At 39.6% G+C, this 27,099-nt stretch overlaps 1 protein-coding gene across 1 annotated transcript in view; it reads left to right on the top strand.

The window, feature by feature from the left end:
• The window catches only part of SATB2 (SATB homeobox 2), a 132,400-nt gene that overhangs the window by 50,981 nt on the left and 54,320 nt on the right, over positions 1 to 27,099 (top strand). The window contains exons 5-8 of the mRNA XM_068686633.1: positions 3,503 to 3,629; positions 5,770 to 5,893; positions 10,696 to 10,798; positions 23,947 to 24,419. Of these exons, the coding sequence (XP_068542734.1) occupies positions 3,503 to 3,629; positions 5,770 to 5,893; positions 10,696 to 10,798; positions 23,947 to 24,419 (827 nt within the window). The remainder of the gene's footprint in view (positions 1 to 3,502; positions 3,630 to 5,769; positions 5,894 to 10,695; positions 10,799 to 23,946; positions 24,420 to 27,099) is intronic.

The following is a 27,099-nucleotide window of genomic DNA, read 5'->3' as shown; positions in this document are numbered from 1 at the left end:
CTGTCTGTAGCAGGACATGCTGTTAAAGAAACAACAGTCAGCATGGGTAGAAAATGCCTTGTAAAATATTTCTTTTGAGAAGACTGCTTGGTCTGTTTATCGTATTTAATTGACTAGCTGGCCTGGGCTACATTCAACCATTCCTTTATGAGTTTCTGAGAGCTGTTGTTGTGTACAGCCATTTCTTGACCGTGTAAGCTTTGAAATCTGTTGAACTTCCCTTCCAAAAAAACTGTTCCAGGAGGAGTCCCAAAAGGTCATTGATACAAGAAAGACAATGAGACTCATTAACATGATAGCTCTGTGAATTCATGATGGGTGTGCTTTCAGATTTCCTGAGCAGTCTAATCTGAAGGTCTGAAGCTGTCAGAAGAGTAATACTCCTTGAGCAGTAGTGTATTCATTACTAAAATACGGTGTTTTGCTGATTTCTGTCCTCAGTTCTAAGTCTCAGGTCACAGTAGGATAAATGCTTGGTCTAGCCAGTTAAAGTGATTTCATCAAAACTCAGAACTGTGCCACTTGGAGTCAGTGAGTGGAGCTATAAAAAATTGTATGTGGAAGGGACTCCTTGCTACCAGGCTGTTCCCATCTTGGGGATGCTGTTGCATTAGCAACACCCAGCAGTCCTGGATGGGAAGGGACCTCCTTGGGGGGAATATTTTGTTCTGCTCAGATTTTACATTCAGAGCTATGCCTTGTAGCGTGCTGAGAATGGATTTGCTCTACAAGCTGGCATCATCTTCCCAAATGCAGCCCAAGAGTTGCCCTAAATACAATGCTTGAGCCATGAAATAAACCACCTGCGAAGTGTGCTGAGGAGCTGGATGGAAACCATGGCTTCTGGCTATCGTTTGGACCAGCTTAATGTATTCTGGAAAAAAATTTATATGTCGTATCACACCGGCTGAAAAAATAGCGTACATCAGCAGTGCTGTAACACAGAGTAAAGGACTTGCAGCAGGTGTTAACATGCAGAGGCACAGAGCATTATGGTAACACCTGTGTTTGTCTAAATCCAGCCAAAACAATTTCCTCTCCAGTTGTAGAGGAGGATTAAAAAAAAAAAAGGGGGCGGGGGAGCCTACCTAACTTCCAGTAGTAGCAGACATTTCCTGTGAAACAATTTGCATAGTATTTTTTTTGTATTTTTTTTTCTTTGTACTTTCTAGTTTGGGGACACCTTTGGTAACTTCAGTGCCCCCCTACTGTCTCTTTGTCTCTCACCAGCATTGCCAGGGCTGAACAGTTGCAGATGGTATGCTCTCTGAGCGCTTTCCTTAATTGAATGAAAAATAAAGCCTCTTGTAAAATATTACCAATTTAGATGTGACTTATGGGGCACATATGATGCTTATTTTTTCAATTACATGAAAACTTGGCGTGGTTAAACATAGGAAGCCAAGTGTTCTGTGAAGCTGGTATAGATTTTTGGTTTTTTAGGTGATTTTGCTCTAAATTATTATATAGCAGAAGGGGGTGAAGAAAGTCAGCAGCTAAACTGTGTTTTCCCAGCATGTATTTCACTCAGTGGACCCTTGATGCTCATTTCATGACTAATATATGCTGTACTATATGCATTTCTTGTTGTCACCAGAGATAACATTAAGTAAACTATCCCCTTAAGAAAAACAGCTTTTCTTGGCAAGTGGAGTATGACTCAAGGAGCCAGCACTGGAGACATACGGTACTGTGAATGAGTGCTGTGTGTTACTCTACTGGATCTGAGTCCAGGCACTATTTATACTGCAGCATATTCAGCACCAGATTGTTAAATCTTAATAGTGAAACAGTGCATCATTTAAATGTTTTTGTTCTGTTTATGTCCCATTTTCAAGCATTGGATATCAAGCAATACTAGCTAACTTTTTATTTCATTTGGACAAGATCTCCCCTTGCCAAAAGCTTTCTAATCTGCTCTTGAAACATTAGCCCGTCTGTACTAGCATGTTGCAGTGAAATTTTGTACCACTGAAGACGAATTAGGTCTCTTCTAGCTTCTCTCAATATGTGGTGATAGAATACCTTGCAAATCAGTATGTCCATGGTAAATGCAAGCATTTAAGTGCTACTGAAAAGGAGTTGTGCTATAATTATTTCCTCTTCAACTTGTGTAGGAATGAGACAAAAAATAGTCCACAGCAAGTATTTCACGTGCTCATCATATTGTGTCCTGTTGTATCTGTGCAAGAAGCTTTGTTTTACTGTTTCAGACGTGTTATTTATTTTACAATTGTACTTTAAAGATAAGGATAAAAGGCCTTTGCCGTTTATTTCAAGCTCTGGATTAGTTCCAGAGCTGAGAGTAGAATGTGAGGAGGAGAGGGCTGACATTTCTTAGCATCATAGGATCCTTCCAGATAACCAAAAAGGTGTCTTGGAGCTGCTGTTATCACAGAGGAAGTGTTTTTCTCATGTATTAATCTATTTCTTATAATAGGGCTTGCAGATACTCTTTGGGAAGATCAGAGAATATATAAGCAGACCTCAAAAGTCGTTGGTTTAAATGTGAGATAAGGTAATATGTGCCTTGTAGGGCTGTGCTAAGAAAATTTATGTGAGCAGAGCAGTGGGGCAATGGCAACATGGTGAAAGAGGAAATAAAAGTGATAGTTGTAACGTGTAATGTACTGCAGAGCAGGGCTGAGCTGCTCTGTTTTCATGTAAGGTAGCACTGTGGCTTTTTTTGTTTGGTGTCTTCCTGGAAGTCATTCCTGGGTGTTAGTCATTGTTTTTGGTGGGGGTGGGCCCTCTGCAATTGTCTAAACAGAAATAATACCTCTGCCCCCAAATGGTTTACCACCCCAGTTTATAGCCTTTGTGACAAACCCTAGAAGAAGATCCCTATTGAAGAATGAGCAGAAGTAGAAACAGGATTTAAAACATCCCTCCTCCCCCCTGCTATTTTGGATCTGTGGTCAGCAGCCTGCAGTTGCTTGTTGCAAAGAAAAGCAACTGTCTGCATAGTGCAACTTGCAGCTGGGAGTGAACTCTTCCTACTTCATAGCTTTCCAGTGTTATCCACTGGCAATCATACCATGATTAGATTGTAACTGTGCTGAAAGCCCACACATAGGAATTTTCCTGTTCAAGTCAAAACCAATTCATTTATTTACAGAAGGGTTTTGGAGACTGCAGAGGACCACAGAGTATTTAAAGCTTTTTCTAACTTAGAAAAGCAGACTTTAGTAGGATGATGAAAGATGTGATGGGAGGAAGCATCCTGTGCTTCCTTGAAGTAATTTAAGAGCCAGGAACATGTCAGCAGTCTCTGCTAAGAATTTAAAGTCTATTCTTACTGTTTCCCATAGTTTGCTTCAGGATTCAGTACAAAACATCTTTTTGAGCAAGATTGCAATAACCAATTTCCCCTTTATGGATGAAGTGTTAAACCACGACAACCTCAAGGCAGATCTTGAATCTCCTGAACAAACAAGCATACCAAAGGGGTTAGTAAACAGACGGCAAAATGTAAAGTATGAATGTTTTGTTTTCTTTTCAGGAATAATCAAGCTTGGGAGGTGGAATCCCCTCCCTCTCAGTTATGTGACTGATGCACCAGATGCGACAGTAGCTGACATGCTACAAGATGTCTATCATGTTGTGACATTGAAAATCCAATTACAAAGGTGGGTGTTTCTGAACATCTGTCCTTGTCTATTCTCTGAGATGCTCTGTCGATTACAGTATTACTATAGAGATTAGCACATCCTGTCTTCATTAATTTCTGGTCTTTTGATGAAAGGGAAAGAAAAATGAAGAGAAGGGTAGGTCAGCTGACAGCTGATCGGTGCATGTTCCAACTGATATTTTAGGTTTTCTGAAGCAGCAATATGGTAGCAGAGAGAGAAACAGAAAGTCAAGTAGAGGTACGGGGCTTTAAAGGCAGAGTTTGCTACAATCCCTGATTTAATGGGTTATTGAGGCCTTATTTTATACAGAAAATAAACACCTTGCCTTTTTCCAGGGGTTACATTGTGAGAAGCAAGGTCTTCTCCTGCCAGTAGCTGAGATGGGGGAGGGGAGGAGCTTCTTGACTTTCCTTTGTTCTCCAGTGGTCTTCCCAGTGGAAGAGCAGGAAGATGAAGAAGGGATCTGCTACTGCAGATCTGTTTGGCCTTCGGAAAATATTTTCCTTCCCCAAATGCTAGTTCTGACTAGCAAAGCAAAACCTCCTGATGTTCTTACACATACTTGCTCTCCCTTCCAAAACTCCTGCCCACCCCACCCCTCTGTTGCTCTTTAGAAGAGTTCTCAGATAGCAACTGGTGCCTGTGCAAGGAGATGTTGCAGGTCCCTGGGAGTGCATGGCACTCCCTAGGAGTGCTTATAAGCCTACATTGCATGGTCAGTTGTAGCTTTCTGACCAGGAGATTTCAGGGGAAAAGTGAAAATAAGAGACAGTCTGGAATAATTTGCATACAGCTCCTGGAAGCTCAACCAGAACAAAATAAGGTTCCATTGTGAATTGTGTCAGCATCCTTTGGTGGCAGGTACATATCTACCAACTGTTCAGTTCGGTTTGGAATTTGAAACTAGCTGCTTCCTCACTGACTAATGACAAGCTCACAACTAACAACATTTTTTTCCTGTTATCTCTGATGGGGTTTGGGGTTTCCAGTTCTCATTTACAGGCCTTTCCTTGGTTTTATATGCTGTTACTGTCTCTCACCTAGGCTGCATCTCTGCAGCATAGTTGTGAAAGCATCTAGACGTCTGTACCTGCTGTAAAACTGGAGTGCGGTAACTCATCTCCTCAGAAGTATGAGCTACCAGGAGCCCACCTAGTCTACTGTCCTGTTGGAGGACAGAAGTTGTCGACCCAAGATGAAGGTCTCATTCTTTATCTTCCAAATGCTTGAAGACGCAGAGTAAATAAAAGGTAGCCCATGAGTTTGAGATAAAGATAGTCATTGACTACTTGAACTTCTCAAGCACAACTGAACTTTTCAGCTCTGAGGGTAAAGCCTGTCCTTATAGGCACAAAGCAGAACCACCTCAGTTGACTGGAGAGCATGCATTAAGTCTCTCAGGCATCAGTGGCAATGACAAGCTTCCCCCAACTTTTTGATGTTGATGTTTGATGTTTTTTGGTCTGTCCCCCTGTATGTAGACAGAGACCATGAGCTTGTTAAACTAGAAGAGGCACAAATCACACAAAGACATAAGGTTTACTACATGTGCAATTCTTGTAAAATGAAAGTGAGAATGAACTGCATGTGACAGATGTTGGGCATATGGCTTAATGCATTTCTGAAGGGCTCTCAGATACTTTAGTGATGAGGGCAGTATAAAAACCTGTATACAATGAAATTCATTTTTCAGACCTACTGCTCCACACAGTGAGGACCCTTATTTTGCAGTGATTTTGTTAGTGGCAGTGCTGCATATATGTTTATTTTTCTATCCCAGCAGGAGTATCTTTGTTTGGAGAGGATGGCTTTATCCAGCCAGTTCTGTGGCTTGCTTTACAGAGTTTCTTTGCTCTCTATGAGGTCCGTCCCAGAGGAAATGGTTATGCCACACAGTATCATAGTAGGATTAACTGCTATTCCTGCCACGTACTATATCATTCTTTTGGTTGAACTTCACATCTGGGAGCTGGGCTTGGAGGGGAGGGGAAAGAGGAGAGAAATACCTTGATGAGCTGGCTAAGCAGGAAACAATAAAGTTGTGCTCACTGCTTAGAGGTCTATGGCTCTTGTACACAAAGAGTAAGCATCTGTGAAGATGATGTTTCTATCTACTTTCTGCTTTCTGTTTTGACAGTTGTTCAAAGTTGGAAGACTTGCCAGCAGAGCAGTGGAACCACGCCACAGTTCGCAATGCCTTAAAGGAACTGCTCAAAGAGATGAATCAGAGCACATTAGCCAAAGAATGCCCTCTCTCACAGGTCAGTGTTTTTAGCAGGCTTAGGGAAAGACAGATTTCCAAGATCCAACGTTTGTATTTGTTCAGTAAAGGGCTTAGTAAAGGGGGAAACAATTCCATGAATATTGAATCATTTTCTTGTTTTCCTTAGAAAGGAAAAATTCTAATTAATATGAAAAATATTATTTGTATACCAGGTCTTATTAGTGGGTTGTCAGGTGGAAACTAAGAATTAGTTGATCTATATTCAACTATTCTGAGGGTTTTCATCTAGATATTTTTCTGAAGCTTTTTCAATAGGACTGACAATTGTCAAGGGTGAGCTCAGAGTAGCTTCTTCCCACTAGGACCTGCCTCCCCTACTAATCCACAGGTAGCTCTCATCAGCTTCCAAATAAGATAAAAAGTATGCCTTTTTAACAGTTGTACCTCAATTTCTAAAGAACAGCAATAAAAACATAGATGTAATTAGTTTTAAAAAAGAACAAAAACTCATAGTCTCGTTCTCCATGACTGCTTTATAAATGACAGTAATGTCATGTCTAAGACAGACAGGTTCCTACAGATATCATGAGCTCTATTTGTACTGCAGATTGTCATAACCAGAGGTTCAAAAAGTTTTAATGACTGAAGCCTCCTTGCTTCGCACAAAAACAGAAAAACATTTCATCACTCAGACCAAGCAACTTTGCCAGGACCAAAACGTATATTACCTTCTAAAAACTTAATTAGAATCTTACGTTAATCTGTTTGTTGTATCTTTTAAAAGTCAAAACATCAGTAAGTCCTGCTTGCTAAAAATCCATTGCATCCAACTGCCTGTCTTGCCTGTATGCCATCTGCCAACTGCCTGTACGCTCATCCTGCAGTTCATGATCCAAAGCCTCTGTGAACCAAGAGAATTCTTTCTATCTGTAACCAACACAAATTTTGCCTCACTGTCTTATGACTACAACTCCAGGGAAAGCATGGGGGTACAGAGGTGAGTTACAGAGCAGAATTTAGGTCTCTGCAATAGGCAGGAATTGCTTTCCAGCAGAAAATGTTCCTCACCTTCCTTAGTCATGTTAGGTCTGCAAATCTAAAACAAATGGAAAGGCTGGTTAAGGAAAAGCTGCGTAAGTTGCCTTACTTACTAAAGCAGTAGCAGCGACTCGAGATATGCACAGAGCATAAGTGTGTTGAATACGGAAGTATTTTTCTTTTCACACAGTTTAAGTGTAATTTCTTTAAATAGAATTATCTGTGGAATCTGGTCAGCTAATGATGATTGCAGTGTATGGTTGTCTCTGCCCAGTCTTCTTCAATATGCAGTATAACTAAACTATGCATCATTTCATATGCAGAATTCATTTGTTGTCTAAGTCTTGTTCCTCCCACTTGAGTTTAAAAGCCTACCAGGTAGAAATGCTGTAGTTGGTTTGCTCTTCCCATAACCTCAGTATGACAGATATTAACAAGATTACTGGTGGCAGGACTGTAGCAGCAAGAATCCTTGCCCTAGTAGTTATTTAGTGGTCAAAGCTAAATAGAGAGAGAAAATTAAACTTGCTGACTTCTAAGCACAGCTGTAGGTCACCTTGAGCAGTGACTAACCCCTGAACCAGGACTGCAAGAATTCAGCATTTATTATTATTATTGCTATAAAAAGTTTTAGTCTCTTTTTGTTTTGGCTCAAAAAATGCAAAAGATACAATGGAAGGTTGTATAGGAACTGTCTATTACCATCATCTGAATATGCCTCTAATACAATTCCTTCTCCCAAATCAGTTTTAGAAAAATATCGTGCCAAATGTGAAATGTCATTACAACCCCCTTGTGGTTAATATATTATTGACAGCAGCAAATTGCAGAGTGGTCTCTTAGGAGTCGAACTGCAGAGTAAATGCTGCTGCTTATTAATGTGTTCACAGTGCCTCAAGTACAGAAGTGGAAAGGGGCAGCATGGGGAGCTTTCGCTTCCACCCACAACGGTGCTCCGCCTCTGCTTCTCAGTGCATGAGCTCTCCATGCAGCCCAGATGGGCTGATTGCCACTAATGGGAAATGTAATCATTCACTTTGATTTAAATTTTTTTTTTTTTCTCTGCTAGGTGTATTATGTGGCTGCAGCTTAGCTACCCTTAGCATAAGGCTGCTGTTCAAACAAATAAATCCCAGTTAACCAAGCTGAGAGGACAGAGGGTAGGTTGGGGGAGTGTGTGTGGCAGAAGGAAATCCAATTACTTCAGCATTTCCATCTTTGCATAGAGACCTCTGTCTTTCCTGTATGCTATATAACGCATTTCAATGCTGACCATGTATTTTGTCTCCTTGCTGGAGCAAGATTTTTTGGGATGTGAGCATATTTTTCTCCTTGAACTTACTGCACCGAATTTTCTTTATGTGGATATTTCTCAGGTTCAAGTCCCAGAAGTTCTCCTTTGACATGGCAGTGTTGGCGACACACCTACCAAACATATCCGCTGCTTCATATAATCTATTCCTTTATTAAGGATTTTTACAGGAAAGATATGCACTATTTAGAAATTTGCAATTAGTGAGTAGTGTTTGTTTGTTTTTGCCACTCTCTTCTGGATATGTATTCCCTTTTTGTATACTCATCAAGATTACTGACAAAAATACCCCTAGGATCCCTTTTAATTTAATAATGAGGGTTGTTTGTTTTTTTCTTTTTTTAGTAGTGTAAAAGTTGTTACGGTTCTTTCCTCTGCTGTATTGTCAAACGGCTGAACAGAATCTGTCCTGAGATTTTTTGCCAGTGGTTGATTTACTGCTTAAATTTACTATTTAGCTTAAGCTTTGCTTTCTCAAATAAAGGTTAATGGGTTAATATATTCCATGATACTTAATAGCCCTACATTTTCAGTAATGTCAATTTTTTGTAGAGCTAGAGGATTTGGGGAAGAATACCCGCAAAGCCAGGTTGTTATGTTTCCCTAAGTGACTGGAAATGTAACTAAAGTGACATTAAAAAAAAAAGGAAGTTAGCTCAACTTTGTTCAAAATCTTTCCTTAGCAGAGGCTAGCACTGTACCATGCTTTCAGAATACTACTGCTTATTAAAGTGATTCAGAACAAGGGAGGATTTATGGGGAAGGAATTGTTGCTGACTACCACAATGCTAGGTTTATGTCTCAAAATATTGATTTTAATTAGAAAATTGAATCTCGGTTTTAGAAATTGAAGTTGCCACTTAAAAAGGCTCTGACTTTATAGCTTTCCAGATCTACTGCACTGCACCAGAGAAGCTTTTAAGTGGAAAAGTTAAAGTGCAAAAGCACAAGATCCTCTTTACTAAAAGTGAAATTACGTGTTGAAGAATCATACCAGCCTGCACCAATCAGTAAACTTAAGTCTCTCAGTTTTGCTCACATTGTGTTTTAAGTCCCCCAGGCTCAGGACTGAGGAGCAACTGGAGTTGCATGACACTGCAGTGAATTGTTATAAGGATGGATAAATCTGGGAGGGAAGAGGGGATGTTTATGTTTTTAAAACATCGTTAAAATTGAGGAAGCCAACATGTAAGCTTCATAGCTTTACAGAGATGGCGTAGATTCCATTTTGCTCAAGAGAGCCTGCAGGAGCCTGTGGGCCAGAGCTTGAACCTACGGTAAATAGCTTGTTTTAGTCATGAGGTCATGCTAGTTATCTCATCTCTGTGCACAAAGGTCGTGCAATGTGCCAGTGTTTTTTTCTGAGCTTTGTTATTAAGTGAAGAAGGAAGACAGAAGAAAACTGATTTCTGGAGAAGGTGCTTTGGCTCCTGTGTGTTAGTGGTGTTAGATTGCATTTCCTTGCTTGAGCTTGTATACAAGCTGGGAATGATTTGACCCTGGAAGAGGTAAGGAGGGAAAAGCAAAATGTTGTTTCTAAAAAGATGCTTCCTTTTCAGAATGGAAGAAGGAAGGAAAAAAAAAAGAAAAAAAGAAAAACTGCCAGTAACCAGAGTCTTTCTCACCCTATGGGCAGAAACATCCCACATATAAAGTATCCATTTTATGGGTATCAGGTGCTACAGAACAGCTCTGTTCCTCTCTGCTTCCAGTTGGCTTGCAATGAGAGTCACTTAAAGGGAATTCACAAAGAGCAGAGAGAGTGGCAGTGGTTAAGCAAGTGATACTTCAGTTTTGTTCATCTTTGTTGTGGTTTCTGGCTGTTCTCTATTATAGTATGCATAGTTACTTTCACCCTGAATAGCACTGTTAATTTCTCTTATGGGTGATTTTTCACACAAGGGCTAATCACATGTTTCTATAAATTACATTAATTTAACTTATTTGCCTAACTATTGTTCTGTAGTGAGTAGCACGGATGTTCCCTCATTCTTGGCTGTGTGGTCTTGCTGCATTTGGAAGCAGAACAGAGACATCTGAAAAGCGTTATTTGGATTATGCATGCTGAAGCATCTAATCTTACCTTTAGGATCTGGTGCCTAAATCATATTTGTTCTCACCCGGGTGCAGTGAGCGTGTGTTCACCAGCATGGCACCAACTTTTGCTATGCAGCCAAAGTTTAGATGTTGTAAAATCGCAAGTACAAATTAAAGTAGAACTGTCCCCACCTCCAGCTGGTGCTGCAGGTTTCAGTCAAGGTTGGTACTGCATCTTTTTTGCTTTATAAGTGAACCAGAGTAATTATGTTTGGGGATTTACAATGGAGAATAAAACCAATTTTGTGTACTCGTCAGACACTGCTTTTTGGTTTTAAAGGCAAAAATGGATGACATGCGATGCACTTGCATGTCATTCACTTACCCTGGAAAAAATTCTAATTATGCAAGATATTTTAAAATCATTTTTGTCTTTTTTTCTGTATTTCCAGAGTATGATTTCATCCATTGTAAATAGTACATACTATGCCAATGTTTCAGCAACCAAGTGCCAGGAGTTTGGGAGATGGTACAAAAAGTACAAGAAGATTAAAGGTAAATTGATTTTTTCTAACTTTCTAAGTTCTTTACCTTCTGCTGACAGTTTGTGATTATTTGCTTTAAGTAAAAGTGATAATAAGCTTTAATAATATTAGTGAATTTGTCTACAAATAGGACACAGTCAGAGCACATTTGAAATTTAATCTGATACTTTACAAACAAGGCGAGCGTGAAGACATAGGCCTCTTAATACATGCTTCTAATATCCCATTTAGTTGTGCTGAAAGATCAACTGTGTTTTGAATTAAACTAAAATGTTTTGAAAAAAAGAAGTGTTCTAGTAGCTCAGAATTAAAAAGTTAGATTGCTGTGTAAATTACCTTAGTTGCATTATATTCATGAAACCTTAAAACCTTGTCTTTCATGTGTCCTTTCTCTCTGTTTTAAATACTGCTAAGCATTCTGGCATTCCTGCCATATTTTGTCATGTAGAATCTGGATAACAGTGGAGCATTTAGTACCCAATTGTTAGGAGACATTACCAAATAATGTATGCTGCTGCACCCACTGAAGTTAAGATGAAAATAGTCCATTGTTTAAATTATTTCTACAATGAAATTGTATTAGTTTGTTGGCAGTAAAATGCCTGAGGTGGTAAAAATTATTCTACATATGTTCATACTGCTCTCACCATTGAAATGTGTGATCACCTTCCAGTAGTACCCAAAGTGATGTGACGTGCATCCGTCACGTGTAGTTTGTTCTTTTATTCATCCTTTCCTTTGGGAAGGGACTTGTGTGTGTGTGTGTGTACTGGACTTTTTTGTTGTTGTTTGTTTTTTGTTTTAAAACACATGTCATTTTAGCACAAGTTTAGCAATAGTCAAAAGCTTTTCTACAGTACTAATTGCCTCCTCATTTTACAAATGACCGTCACCCCTGGAGATTAGCGTTACCCTATGGTAGTTTTTTTGTTCCTTTGTTTCTTAAGTTTTTCTCTCTGTTACACCACTGAAGGGGAGGGTTCATTGTCTGAAGGTAATGTCTATTTTTGTTGTTTCTGTCTGTGATCCTTTCAGTGGCCAGGAAAATAATAACACGATTCACAGGCCTTGTGCAGAAATACAGTAACGTCCTGTTCTTCTTGAGAAGCCATTATATTTTTAGATACGTGAAGATCAGCATCTTTCAAAAATAGTCTACAGTCTTTTTCTCATAAAAAGCTGTCATACATGAGATAGGAAAGTTAGCTTTAGTTTCCATAGGTTAGAGCAGAAATCAGCGTAACAATACCATAAAGAGTCTGCTTCTCAAATTAGGAACACATGAAACACAATTGCGTAAAATATCAGAATAAGTTCTGAGGCATGTGTCTTTCCTCTGATATCCATCTGGCTCACGTGACACATACCTGTAGGATTCCCAGGCTTTGGTTGTGTAGTGATAGATTTTCACTAGGCAAAAAATAAAAGGAATGTTTTATAGTAAAATTACCTGGAGATGGAAGGAATATTGTTCAGGCAGAAGTGGGATAACAATGTAGATGAGGAAATGGAGGTGTTGCTTTTCACCTGTTAAAATGGTTTAGGCTAGAAGTAAAAATGTTGATTGGAAATTTTAGTTCATGGTTACCCTGGTGCCAGATAAACTGTATAGTTTCTTCTCTCTCTAAATTGCTGTTGTGTTATGCAGAAGTGTTTATTTTCTCTAAATGGCATCTCTTAATAAAAGAATTTTATTTGAAGTGCTCTAACATATCCTCTTGGTTAAAAAACAATCAAAGGAATCAAACAGCTTCAAGGTCATCACCGTTCGCTTTTACTTGCCATTCTAGGAGAACAGAAATGGGCTTTTTTCTTTCTTTCCTTTTTTTTCCTTTTTTTCCAAACTGGGCAAGGGTGTAATGCCAGTTGCAGAGGCACTGGAAGCTCTTAACTGTAGTGTTCTTAACTGTAGAGATGCCACTACAGCTTCTGAGTGTTTCTAGCACACTGCTGGCTTACACTTTCTTCCATTCTTAGAGCATTGAATTCTTTACGCTCTTACATTTTATTATTTTATTTTATTTTGTTTTGTTTTGTTTTATTTTATTTTATTTTATTTTATTTTATTTTATTTTATTTTATTTTATTTTATTTTATTTTATTTTATTTTATTTTATTTTATTTTTTACTTAGTAAGTGCACAGTTAAATTGTTAAGTGCTGTAAAAGCAGAATGAGACCTCAATCAAGAGGTCAAGGATCCAAACCTGAAGAGTTTACCAGATAACTCTGCATATGTGCAGAGTCTCTGCAAAGAGACACAGCCAGTCGTTGTTGTTTGGAAATGTGTGTGTGTGTGTGCGTGTGTGTGTGTGTGTGTGTTAGTAGGAGGAGAAAAAGGAAGGTTAAGGTATGTGTGAAGTAAACACAAGCTGCTATAAAGCAGTTCAAGTCGTGTTGATTCATCAGCCATATGAGTGGAAGAGAAAACAAAGCATCTATAGCAGGTAGATTGGTGCATGAAGAAAAAACAGCCATGGATCTTCACGGCAGTAATCTAGACCCCCTGGCAACAGGAAGGCTTCTGCACTTCTTTGGGCAGTTTCAATTTCTCATCATCTCTCTTTTCAAGATGTTTTGTTTCTTCTCCATAGCCAGATATTTCTACAGGACAGCTCAGTTAGTATGCAAAATCAGTGACTTACGTGCTTCAGTTATCACATATTCCTTTAATAAAAACAAAACAAAACCTTAATTTTTCTGTAATGGTGCATAGATGATGCAACAATTCACTTTTGGATAATCTGGATAGATTAGATAAAACTAATTTAGAGTCACTGAGACCAGCACCCATATCCATGTGTAAGTCTAGAGCTGGTTTATTAGAAAGTAAAAGCAAAAAACAATTCACATGAGCTGTGGTAAGTGCAAAATAGGAAGGAGCTTCAAAATAACTTTATTGACGTTACAAACTAAATGCAGCCTACAGTGTTAAATGTGTTTCCTATTATCTGCTAATGTCAGTTTTAATAAAACAGTGGGAACTAAATGGTTGCTTCTTAATCAAAACCATGATTTCCTAAACATAAGCTATGTGATTCTGTTACAAATTGCCACATATAGATCTCCTAGGTCAAACTTTTTTCCTTTCTCATAGAAATAAATAAACACTAAAGTAATTATACACTCTGGAAGATCAAAGTAATTACAACTGAAGCCATGCAAAAATAAAAAGTTCTCTGGAAAAAAAAAAAGCAAAGCATCAGGTTGCAGAGTACATAGTTAATGTTTAAATAAATATAAGAAAGTGAACAATCAATAATTTGATATCATTAGCAACAGATGTAAAAACTATATACAAATGGAATTGTATGAAATCTCAAGTAAACATTCTCAGTGTGCATTCTGTTGAACTCACCGAAAAGACAGCTAAACTATTTATGCTTGTAATTTAAAAAAAAGTTTTCGGTTAGTTCAGCTCAGCATGGTAATTTTGTCTTGTGACAAGACCACGCTGGAATAAAATTCGGCTTGAATTTTTTCTCCCACCCCAGCCCCTTAAGGTTTTAAGACTTTCACAGTTTACTCAGTGGCACGAGAGTTAGTATACAGACAGATCCTGCAATTTGCTGGTGTGAGAATGGAGACTTTTTTGTCTCCTCCTGGCTCAGAGCCTACCACTGGGTATACGTGCAAGGACATGAGTGAATTTCTAACAGCATGTCCACTCTTTTCAGTCTGCTTGGAATACACGTGTATTTGAAAAAGAGATTACATTTACACAGTTCTAATGGAAAATATATAGAAGTTGGGAAACAAGAAGCTTACAGTTCTTCCGTGAACTTTCTCTTCCCCCTGTGGACCTGTGTAATCATTTGGGGCGGTAATTAAGCTGTCTAGTCTGCATTGTTCAGAATATACACCATGAATAAATGTAATATTACTGTGCAAAGCCTTTTTTTTTTTTTAACTTTCTTTTCTTTTTTCTTTTTTTTTTTTTTTTCATCTTTTTGAGGGATGCATGACCTTTTGGTACACACGACAGGGCGTACACGACAGGGCTTAGGTATGTTTAAACCTACTTGAATGAAGAATCACACTTCACCTTTTTTAATAAAGGCTAAATACTATTACTGTAATGATAAGTGTACAGCAGTGGCTTAGTCCACTGATTCTCAAGCTGCCTTCCTGCTGCCCAGTCCTACAGGGATGGTCCTCTCAATCTGAAAACCATGCCTTTGGTTTCTCAAGATGCCGAACTTCCTAAAGCTGGGAGAAGGTATTTGACATTGTTGAAATTCAGGATTTGAATAACTGGCTTAATCTTTCTTAGAAGGAAAACAATAATAAAATGTAAGCTTTACACCCAGCGGTGGTTCAGTGTCTGTCAAAAAAAAAAATGCTTTCCACTATCATTACCTCCATTTTACAGGTGGAGAATTTGGGGCAGAAAGGAGAGTAATGACATGACCACGGACAGTCGGAAAACCATTGTCAGAGCCAGAGTGCCACCAAACCTTTCGTGCGTGTTTATATGATGTTTAAAAGGCTTGCACTAGTTCTTCATTAGATTAACAAATAGATATGCAAATAAAAATAAGACCTTGTAAGTAACTGTATACACACAGTTCTATATGGAGAGAACTATGCCAGAACTTTGCCATGCAACTCAGGTCACTGTCAAGGGATAAAACTTGTACCAGTTACCTACTCATTGCCCAGTATTTTGGGTTCATAGCATTTCAAATATTTTTTAGCTCTATTTCTCAATAGATATTTCACTTCCCAAGTGTCATGCATTCTATTTTTATCAGAAGGACTATCACTGTATCAGAATTCTTTCACAACTGAAACTCTTAACTTGTGTGAATCTTTTCTTTTTGCCTGATGACACAGCTTAGCTTGGTGGGAGGAAGTTAGGAAGGCAGAGGGCAGAAATAAAAATACTGTGAACTTAAAAATAAAAAGACATATTTTCTTTGTCTGCGTATTAAGAACAGTTCATTTTCTTGCTCCTGCCATCAGTGGCTGTCAAAATATAGCTTTCAGTGGATGTGAGTTTTGAGACTGTGGCTGTCTCAAAGTTTTTGTGGAATGATGAGTCTCTTCTGTTTAAAGGAGGAGGGCTCAGTTATTTCTATTTCAATAGATCTGGAACCAGCTTCCATAAGAATAAGCTTTTATAGCTTCCTTAAATAGAGAATCTGCTTTGGCTGCTCTTTGTTTTTTCCAGTATTACTGATTGTTGTTGTGTGCTGTTTCATTCTTGAAAGTATGTTTGCTTACTTCCCATAAGGGATAGACAGAGCAATGTGCTTTTCTTTTACTCTGTTCTAGACGCCATTCTAGGTTAAGAGAGGTTAGAAATAGGGTTCAGACGGGTTCCCAGCTTTGTTGTTTCTAGGCTGAAGGAGCCTAGGATTGCGGCGTGGTGATAATGCCAGTGTGAGTCTGGTGAAAATATTCATTATGTGCTTTGATGAATAGTTTTGAATTGTTCCTCTGAAGCAGATGTTGCAGAAGCCCCACGAAAAGACACACCAGATTATTATCATGCAATATGTTTAACCTTTAAAAATAACCTATTTATTGATACATGCATATGTGTATGTTAATAGGTGTTTTTAGTTGTGTGTGTGTGTATATATATATGTGTATACATATACAGAGAGATCTTGACCTTTAACCTTTTTAACTAACCAGTTGAGGCAGAAATGTTAATTTTTTTAAGAGGAGATAATTTCATGTGCTATTTGGATATTAGTTGCAGCTCTGGCACTAAACCAGATAGGGTCATTTAGGTCAGCTGTGTGGCTCTTGATATTACTGTAATTTTTGCTTTGCTTGCTTTTATACTCCTGACTGTTTATTTCACTAAAAATAGCACTTTCCTCACTTTCTTACAGAAAATGGTAAGAAAATAGAATAATTCACAGGCAAGCATTTCAGCATCTCGATCACAAAAAGGACCTAAAGATTGTTTCTGACTCGAGTACATTCTTTTACAGTCTGTAGACTGCTGTGCTGTTTTATAGGGAGAAAAGTTCCTTGATTTGCATTGGACATGAGGAAAAAGTAGAACCTCTCTCTAAATAAAAGCTTAAACTTGGCACATTTCAGCAGGAGTTAGAGTTGACTACTGGTTTCTCCACCCGCATTAGAATTTTGTATTCCAGTCTTGTCCCTGATGTTAAGTACCAGTTTGGGGGATTTGTGTGTGCATATTGTTAAAAAACAATTTACCCACTGCAGTGTGTTCCAGGAGCTCTATGAATTGTGGCTCTCTTGGCTATTCCTCTGTATAAAGAGAAGTAAAAGAGATGCTTTTTTTTTTCTTCTTCTTCTTAAGCTTAACTTTTCTCTAAAGTAAATGCATGTATAAATTTCAGCTTTGCAAAATGTCTTTAATTTCTTGTGGCTTTTTTGGATCAGTGGCTCTCACTCTTAATAGTAGACGTGTCACGGCAGGAGGATATGTCAATTATCTGAATGCCATCTCATGTGCATGCATGTGGCTGGAGCTGCAGCCATTGCTGCTGCAGGGAACATATGTCAGTACAATGGAGGTTGGAAGCATTTCTGTAGAAAAACTGCCCAGCCATTCGTCCCCTCTATTTTGTCCCTGCCATGCAGAAGTTCTTATGACTACTTGATTTTATTCCTTTTTTTTTTTTTTTTCTTTTTAATTCAGGGATACCAACTGACACTGCTCAGGTAACCTCACTCTCTCAACTTAATGGTTTTAAAATGTCTCCTGTTCCAAGCACAGTGTTATTCTCAGTGAGGACTGGTTGTGCGCTGAGGCTGCGACTTCTGTCCAGCCACTGTTGTTTTCTTAGTGAATGTAGAACGGTCTTCTTCATTTTTAAAAGCAAATACTTTTTTTTAAATCTCTAGAATTTCAAAATAATTTTTCCTTGATATGTAAAAACTATTTTGAACAAACAACATGTTATTTCAAAATGAAATTTTGTTGAAAGTAAGAACTAGTAGGGATTAGATTGGAAAGGGAGGAAGATCTGAAGCTTAGACACAGTCATAAGCTTTCCTGGTGTGAAAGCTGCGATGTGACTGTCTCTCATCATGTGGATTTCATAGTATACATAATCTATTCTGCCACTACAACAGTGTTGAATTCTGTTCATTCCTGGTATCTGAAGGATTTATATGTCTGTCTTAATGATGTTTGTGTTCTGTCTCATTCCTTTCATCATCTCTGATATTATGAGTCAGGACGGGATGTGTACTTATCTCCCAGAGGGACTGCACAGTTGTCTGGGTTTTCTAGGCAATTTGCACCTCCTTCTTGAGGTGTCCATGAAAGGTTAGTACTTAAATAGTGGGACAGACTTCCATCGCAGTACTTTGACAGGGAGCAAGATAATTTTATATCAGATGAGACAATTAGTCCATCTAAACCAGTATGCCATGTCATTTCTGTCAGTTCTGAGTAATGTTTCCCCTAATTCTCCCTTTCCATTTTACACGACCAATATTTATACATTAGACTTTGTGGTCTCCAAAGCGTCTTCAGTGTAATGCTTTTCTCTGCCACATGAAGAATTAAGTTCATACTGCTTCATGCCCTCCTTAGCCTATACAGTAACCCAGAAATAATCTAAAATTAATTAATGGATTATATTCTTCCTTTCTGAGAAGCGGCTTTGGAAGCAATGCAGTCCAGGAACAGCCCGTCAGAAGAATATGACTTCCTATGTTTAAGCAGAATTGACAGAAAGCATGTTAGTGTCTGCGGGTCCCAAGGGATGATGTGGATCTCGTCTCAAGGACAAGAGAAAGTCAGCTGCACAGAGATAGGCAACAATATTACTTCACTCTGCTCAGTTTCCCCAACACTGATGCTAATCAAAGGCCTACTTTTATGATGATTCTTCCAAAATACAAAAATAGTGACTTTTGCTTTGGTGGGAACTGAGTGATTTGCAACACAACAGAGAACAGACAATGGCCTTTCCTGTCTGTTTTCCATTTGGCTTGGATAAAGGCCTTTGCTACCCACAGCCAGCGGCCAAACAATTTCTGTATGTGCTCTGTAGCTATTTTGAGGTTATTTGCTGTCCTGCAGGAGTAGAGGAAGGGAAGGGTTTTAAAAGTTACAATTTCCTATCAAGCGTACCTCTCCAGTCAACCTACATTTTATCCAGTCTTGACTGCAAGAACAAACACCCAGCCAGAGGTCAGACAGTAAAGGAAGCCAGTGAATGACTTTGGGTAAATATGAAGATTGGATGTCGAATGAAAATGAGACTCCCCAGACCAGCCCTCTACACTGAAGTGGTTAAGTGGGCTGTGATTAAAAGAAATAAGCAGTTATCCTAATTACAGATGAAAAGATACAGAATTACCACTTTAAAGGCACCTCCTGTGCTCCTGAGTGGCTCTGTTATTTACCAAGTAGTAGTTCATGATTGTGTACCATAAGCAAGAGGGCACCTTGTTGGAGTAGTGAAGCCGCCCCGTCTCTCCGAGTCGGAGGGTGGTGTGGTGTTGGAGAGTGCTTTATCCCCCAGGTTCAGATCTTGCCCTGGTGAGTAGGGTGGTGCTAAGCCATGAGAAGTTGTGGGAACCTTTCTATCTAAAGTTTGGTGCTGGGCATAGTGAAACTCACAAACAGAGCTGCGCTGGCCCAGGCCAGCTTGGTTTGGCCATTACCGCTGCTGGTAATGGCTTTTATGATCACCGGGTTTTAAATAATAAAACAAAGAAGCAAGCTCTGAAGCCATTGCACTGGAGAACAACCCTGGGGTGGTGACATCCTCTCACAATTGAAGCATGGCAGTTCTGCCGGCTAGTAACGTATTGCAAAATGTTTCTTTACCAACCTCTTCCTGTTCTGTTTGGGGCAAAGTGCCTGTGTGCCCATAGTACTGAAAAGTCTGGGACTCGCTGGGTGATGGGTGCTAGAGGGTCCTCTATGACGCCAGTGGAGTGCAGTGCTGGGAGACATGTTAAGTTCTTGCTCTCCCAGCTGCATCCATTATTGTGTGTGCTAAGGAATTTGGTTTCCAGTGCCGTCCGTCAGTTCAGTGCCGTTCCTAAGCCCTAAATACCCCACAGGCTCTTTGTCAGAATGTTCCTATTAACAGCTTGGTGAAAATAAAGGGTGAGGGGAAGGGAAGGTGGAGAAATAAATCTTATTTTAAATCTCTTGAGCTAGTTTCATTTCAAATGGAAAGTTGCATGTGGACCACCCCAAGCTATTGTGCTGGGGACTGCATCAGCTGTTTGTGTAAGGAAGATTTGGGTAGAGGTTAAGAGCATCACACAGGGGAAGGCTGCATTGGGTTGCTTTTGTGCTGTATCCAGGAAGTTTCTAACTCAGTATGAAGTCAAAATACATTGACGCACGTGGTAATCATTATGAGAAGAGAAAGGAACATTAAAACACGACAACTTGCTGCTCCCATTCTGGGGATTATGTCGGTCTCCAGCTGTTGCAGGGGCAGTGACATGTTGTGGCAAAAGGAAGGGCAGACACCATCCTGGAGCACTCTGTGAGCTGCTTGCTGAGCTCAGGCAGGGTACCTGTTATCCAGACACCTTGCATCTGCCTACCTGGGGTATGGCTTCAGGAGAGTGGCTTCTGAAATACAAAGGTACGGTTGTACTTGGCTTAAAAGAGCTCTCAGGGGAAAATGCTGAAGAATTGTATACCAGGCAGCACGATGCAGGGAGAAAATGCAAAGTCTTTTGCTTTGGTCACACCACAGATGGGAGGTAGGTAACAGCCTCCTTGACTAGCTTTTGTGGAACTAGCACAGGCATTGCTAGCAGGGGAGCTTTCTTAGCAGTACTTGAACGTAGACTTCACGTGTCCATGGTGCCCCATCCTTCACAGTTTAAAGACTTGCTCCTCTGTCTTCACTGTTTTGTACATCAATGTATTCAAGTTCATAAAGGATTATGTGGGCTGCAAATGTACCCCCTGTTACAGTGGAGCAATAGAAGGCACGGGAAGGAAAAGAGAGAGACTGTAATGGGGTAGGGACATGGAAAATGGAGGACACAAAAGGAAAAAAAACAGCTCAGGAGGATCTGAGGCAGAACATCAGTGTCACAACAGCTTTGTGGCTCCTGTTTGCCTTTTTTTCTTAGATCATTGCCGGCAAGCTGACCTGCTTCTCAGGACAGTGCCAGCCTCCATCTCAGCACTGTCTCAGGCTTGCCCCTGTCCAGGCCCCGCAGAGCCCCCATCAGTCTGTAGTTACCAGCGAACAACAGGGAATCTAATATTGCAAGTGGGCTGGAGAAGGAAAGAGGCTTGAGGAGTTGAGTAATGCACATTTTTTCCATCCAGCGTAACTGTTAATGGTAACCTTTTATTATTGAAGTGGTTGAAGTGACTAGAATCCGGTTTGTTTATTGGTAATATATGCGTGGTTCTATAGCCTAATGTGATCGAAAAAGGGAACTGATAATAAGGGAAAAATACACCTATGGAAGCAAGTCAGGTGATGTCTCTGTGTAATGTAATTGCAAGTAGCACTGCACAAATTAACAGCCTGGCAGCCTTTTCATCTTAAACTTTATTTTTATAGGGGTTTATAACTTGGCACTGATGTCAGGAGTGGGTGGAAACTTGGCAAATGTGGTTCAGCCCAGAAAGTGAATGTTATTTATATTTATTTCTCACCAAGTTTTCAAAAACACTTAGTTACTGTTTTTGTGTTCTAACAAGTAGTAATTTGTTGGTTTCAGTGACTTATTCTTGGTATATTTCTTAAACTGCAAAATAGTTGAAAAATTGTTTCAGCTCTCCTGAAGCTTCTCATGGAAGGACTCTAGATCTCCAAGGGTGTAAATGGAGACTGAAAGTAGTTCTTGTTGTATTTCCTTTTAGAAAAGTGCTCCAATTATTTCATGTGCACTGAGCAACATCTTTATTGTATTTCCATGAGATTAATTCCTGATTCTGAAGTAGCTACTGCACCTTTGGAGTAACTATGTTTGGTTTTGCTGGCAACTGTGTGTATTTAATGGTATTACTCAGGTACAGGCTCACCGCAGAGGGGCTCAGGTGATCATATAGCCACATGCGCTCTGAATGGCTCATGACACATAACATGGTCTTGAGCTGTGACAAAGCAGCCCCTCTTCCCCACACGCCTGCCTGCATATGCCATCTCTGTATCAGGGCTCTGTCCCTGGTGTTAATACTGCTCACGTTGATCTCTTGTTTGTTCCTAAAGTCAGAGAATAGCAGTCTAGAGCCTTGTGAAGCTAGCTGTCAGGGAGAAGTGCTGGCATAATGGGGAGCAGCATTTGAACAGGGATTTTCAGTATTTTCAGCAAATTGAAATACTGTATTATGTCTCTAGCAGGCTGTGTGTGATGTATCAAAATGGCCAGTTATTTACAATAGTGCTTGTATATTGCAAGTATTCATTGCTTTTCATAGTTGTAATATCCTGCACAAATAAGCACTTAAAAATCACTTGGGTTGAAACACTGGCTTTTGTGAAAAGAATTAAGAATTTTATTAGAAATGTATTTTAAAGGGTTTGGTTTTTAAGCAAATATTTAATTGAAGGTTAAAGGTTTTGTGTATTTTTTCTTTAAAATAATAGACAGAGGGAGTTAAAATTTCTTAACATAAAACAAAAATCTTTGGTACTAATTCACTTAGTTTTAAAATTCAATACTTGTGATGTTCTGGAACATCTCTAAAGATAGAAGTGGTGAGTGTTTGTGTGTGTTCTGGGCATGACTCCCTCCCTAGTGAGAATTCAGCCCTCTTGGTCTGAGATTAACTCTGGAAGGTGAAAAGAGCTGTCTTTCTATTTAAAAGGAAACAGATAAAATCATCAGTAAACTGTTAACCTGAGTATTAACTGTGTAAATATTTAAAGCTTTATATAGATTAAGTTTTTTAAAAAAGAGTTCAAAGACCTATACAGTTGTTAATCATTATACAAGATGTAACAGCATTATGGCATTTATGAAATAAATTCTGTCTTGTTTTTTGGTGAGGGCAACATACAAATGAGGTAGTAGTTTGCTAGTTGTGTGACACTGGGGCCCAGGACACGTTTATATCAGATGGATAGATAAACACCTACCCAATTCCATGTAGTGAAGCTCATGGAATCTGCAACCTACTGTAAAATGGCTTCTGATTACTTAAAGTTATCTAACTAATAGTTTTACTTACATACTTTTAAAACTTACTTCCTATTTCATTTTTTTTGTTGTTTTGTTTTTAGAGGAAATTTAGTTTTGCAATATCTGCACTTAATTTTGCAGTTACATGAAAAAATATTGCAGAATTGCTGATCTCAGGTATTTAAAAGGGACATACCTGCACATATAATTGCAGTACATGCATTTGGTTTGTAGTGTTTTGTTCTTTCTTTGTAGTATGGTGGCATTTAAGATTAGTGGATCTTTGTTGGACTAAGCAATGTTATTTGAAGACTGTGAAACTATAAAATAGCACTATAAACCAGCAAAAAGGTTGCCATCAGAATCTGTTTTCTGTAACATGGGCATTCATGCACAGTTCCTTCAAGCTTTCCAGACAGACTTAGAGTGGTGAGACTCTGGATACAAGAACAATTGCTCTAAAATCTTCTAATGTCTGAATCAAAGACGTGCATGGTTTTGTAGAATGCTTTCACACGAGCAATTCAATTCTGCTGTAGTGCATCCAGGTGAATTGATGATACCTGATAACTTTATCCACACTTGATGCAAGGTAGAGATTATGTTGGAAAAGATATAGCTGCTGAGTTTGCAATGAAAAGTAGTGCCATGAGCTATGCAGGGAATGCTCTGGTTTCCATTGGATTGGTGTGGGTGGATACTAATTTAGGTTTCTTTCCTTCACCTAGATGACAGTGATTCTGAAACACTCACCCCTTTTAATAGTTATTCAATTTAATGAAAGATTCAAAAGCTAGTGACAGCGTGAGTGCAAATGCCTAAGTTCTTTTTTTTAGGAAAGGAGGCTGGAAGAACCTGCTACCAGTTTGGTAAGGAGGCTTCCAAAGCAGTGGGTGAAACTTGAGAAGTACAAAAGAATCTTATTGTTGCTCTTACTTTGTACTGCTTTTGCTTATGTTTTTGTGAATCTTTTATGCAAGTACAGATTTGCAAACTAAAGCAGGTGCTGTCATGTGCCTGCAGTAAACCTTACCCAAATGGTCATCTTGTAAGTGCCAACTGAAATGACAGCAAACTAATTTTTCTCTTTTAACAGTGGAAAGAGTGGAAAGAGAAAACCTTTCAGACTATTGTGTTCTTGGTCAACGTCCCATGCACTTACCAAATATCAACCAGCTGGCAACCTTGGGAAAAACTAATGAACAGTCTCCTCATGGCCAAATTCACCACAGTACTCCAATCCGAAACCAAGTGCCAACGATGCAGACAATGATAAACCCTGGGCTCCTGTCTCCTCAGCTCAGTCCACAACTGGTGAGGCAGCAGATAGCAATGGCCCATCTGATAAACCAACAGATTGCCGTCAGCCGGCTATTGGCTCACCAGCACCCCCAAGCTATCAACCAGCAGTTCTTGAACCATCCACCCATTCCTAGAGCTGTCAAACCAGAACCATCAAATTCATCGGTGGAAGTCTCTCCAGATATTTACCAGCAAGTCAGAGATGAGCTGAAGAGAGCCAGTGTGTCTCAAGCTGTCTTTGCAAGAGTAGCATTCAACCGCACACAGGTATCCATTTCTATTTTATAATCAAGAAGTTCTGAGGGGGCAAAGTTGTGACTCTTGTGGGGCTGCATGGTTGCTGCAGATCAAGGCAGGAGGTGTACCACAGAAACAAGTCCAACCACCTGCCATTTTTCCCCCAGTCTCATTGTCATGACTGAGCAAGGCTGTTTCTTCGTGGAACAGTTGTTTGTTTGCATTTGGTTACCGCAGTACTGCTACCTGAGCTTTGCTCTCTAGCCATAATTCTGCTGGTGTGAGTTCTTCCCTGAGTTCCTGTCCTTGGTTATGAACTTCCACATCTGCTCCAAGGGACTGTGGATGTCAGCAGTGACTTGCGGCTGATGTCACTTTCTCAGTTCCTTTCTGTGGTAACCACTACTGATGACACAACTTGTACTAGAGGCTACTGCCACAAGAAATGACTAAGACAAGTGTGCATAGGCCTATAGACAGTCTTGGTGCTGGCTGGCTGTGTAAGAGAAAACTGACTGCTGGAAAAGATGTCTGCCATTTGCAGCAGACCCATCTGACACAGGTTTTCACACTCAAATAGTGGAATTCAGATGTTGAAATAATCACGACAGCATCAGCTTAAGCCTAGCACCTGGAGTACCTTGGGTGAATGCAAGTACAGAAAGACAGGCTGTTTACATTTAACCTACTGCCAGATACCATTCAAAACACATGAAGAATGGTCTCTAATTTGTGAAACACTATAAGGCTAAAGAAATAGAAAGTGGCTTCATATTTAAATATTGATCCAATTTTCTTTTATGCAATCAGAAGTGATCTTTTGAGATAAGCTTCACCAGCAAGACAAGACAGGCCACATGTGTATGTTTCCTGGAGTCTGTCTCTTGCCCCATACAATGCCTTTGTATGTTCTTCTGGATTAATGATTTTCTTTGGCACTGCCATTTTGGAAATCCCATGTTATGAGGGAACTAATTAAAGTATGGAACACGTTTTTATTACTTCCCTTTTTCCATTAAATTCCTAAGATGGCTGCACTCAGAAAAAACATTCATGTTCAATCAACATGAGTTTGAGTTCTGGGGTTAGCCTTGAGGATATCAAATGAAAACTACATAGGAATGTATGAGTATTTCCTCTTTAAAATGCTACTTTTAATTTGAAAAAGCTTTTCATCCCTCTGGGATCATAACCCGTTGTATATAAAGCCCAGCATAATCAAGGTAGATGGTATTGACAGAATGTCACATTCTGAACTTGAGTGAGAGGTCAGCAGTAACAGCTGGGGTGGGTTTTGCCACTGTCATTGAACATGAAGCTCTGCTTTAGCCAGATGGGGACAGCTGGATTGGTAATACCCAAGTCTGCCATTAAACCAAAAGTTCATCCCCAAATGAGAAAGCTGTCATACAACTTGTGTGTTAAATCAACAGTTCTGCTATAGTATTTAAAATGAGGCAAGGTTTTGATTCTGTGTGTCTAGGAAACCCCAACCCTTTTGCATATCCCTGACTGAACATTGCATTTGACTTCCCAAGATAGCAAGTGAAAAGATGGGTATTTATAAGAGACAACTGGTCTTTTCCTAGCGGTGGCACAGCATTTCATCTGCCTATGGTGTTCAATAGCAGCTGTGATTGAGATTGTGCCACGCTCAGACAATCTGAAATCTGGACTAAAGCAGATGCAGTATGTTTTGTTTGTTCTTACTTTACTGCAGTACCCATGTATCCAGTGTTTTTTTCAGATTAAACAGGACTTTGGGAGAAATGTGCTTTGTTCCCAACTTCAGTGGCTACTGGCAGCATGTCTGTGGGTCAGGCAAACCTAATGGCATTTTCAAAGAACACCAAGTTTCACTGAATTTCAGTTTCTTCAAAGAGTAATGTGCTCTATAACTGAGCTCTTGACTAAGCTCTCTCTCCACCCATATGCATTCCTCTTTCAGCCGAGTCCCACATCTTCTGTCTGATCATATCTGCGTTCCAGTTATATAGGAGAAAGAGGGCAAATACTGCTATGATTTTGCTTTAGTTATGGAAACCTATGCCTGAACCTTTTTAATATTGAATGTACAAACACTTGAAAATCAACATTAAGGAGATGGATTGATAGACTAGCATGGAAGATAATTTCTGGAATGAACTGTTATGGGACATTCCTTGTGTACCTAACCTGATAGCAGAGTAGATATGTTCTTGGTATAAGTTTCAAATATCACCTTGCCTTTTGAGAGTAGACCTCTGTTCAGCTGCCTTCAGTTTCAGGCTGAAATTTTGATCTGGGACATGTCTACACCACACAGTACAGGGCAATGCAGAAACCTGCAAGATAGTGCTAACCAAACCAGTGCAGGAACTCCAGGCCATTGTCCTGCGCACTGCTGTGGAGAGTGCTGTGCTGCTGCTGGGATCTGAGCCAATGTCTCTTCACAGTACTGTACTTCGCCAGGTGTGTAGCTGTTCAGACTGAGCTCAGTCACTGGGAAAAGAGACCTGAGCAGCATTGAGTAGTCATCCCAAGGTAATGTCCTTTGAGAAGGTGCCAAAGCACCATTCCTGGACAGAACTGCAACAGGAAATAGGATGTTGATGCTCTGTTCTCCAACCAGTTTACACTTGAGGTTGGTATATAAAGTAGAGTCTGTAATTCAAGGTGCAAGTGTCAGTGGTTGTGTCAGTCCCCCTATCCTTTCACTGACATTTGCCTT

The sequence above is a fragment of the Anas acuta genome, chromosome 6 (genome assembly GCF_963932015.1).
Source record: "Anas acuta chromosome 6, bAnaAcu1.1, whole genome shotgun sequence".
Lineage (NCBI taxonomy): Eukaryota > Metazoa > Chordata > Aves > Anseriformes > Anatidae > Anas > Anas acuta.
The sequence above is the reverse complement of the archived record's forward strand: the minus strand, read 5'-3'. Positions and strand labels throughout refer to the sequence as shown.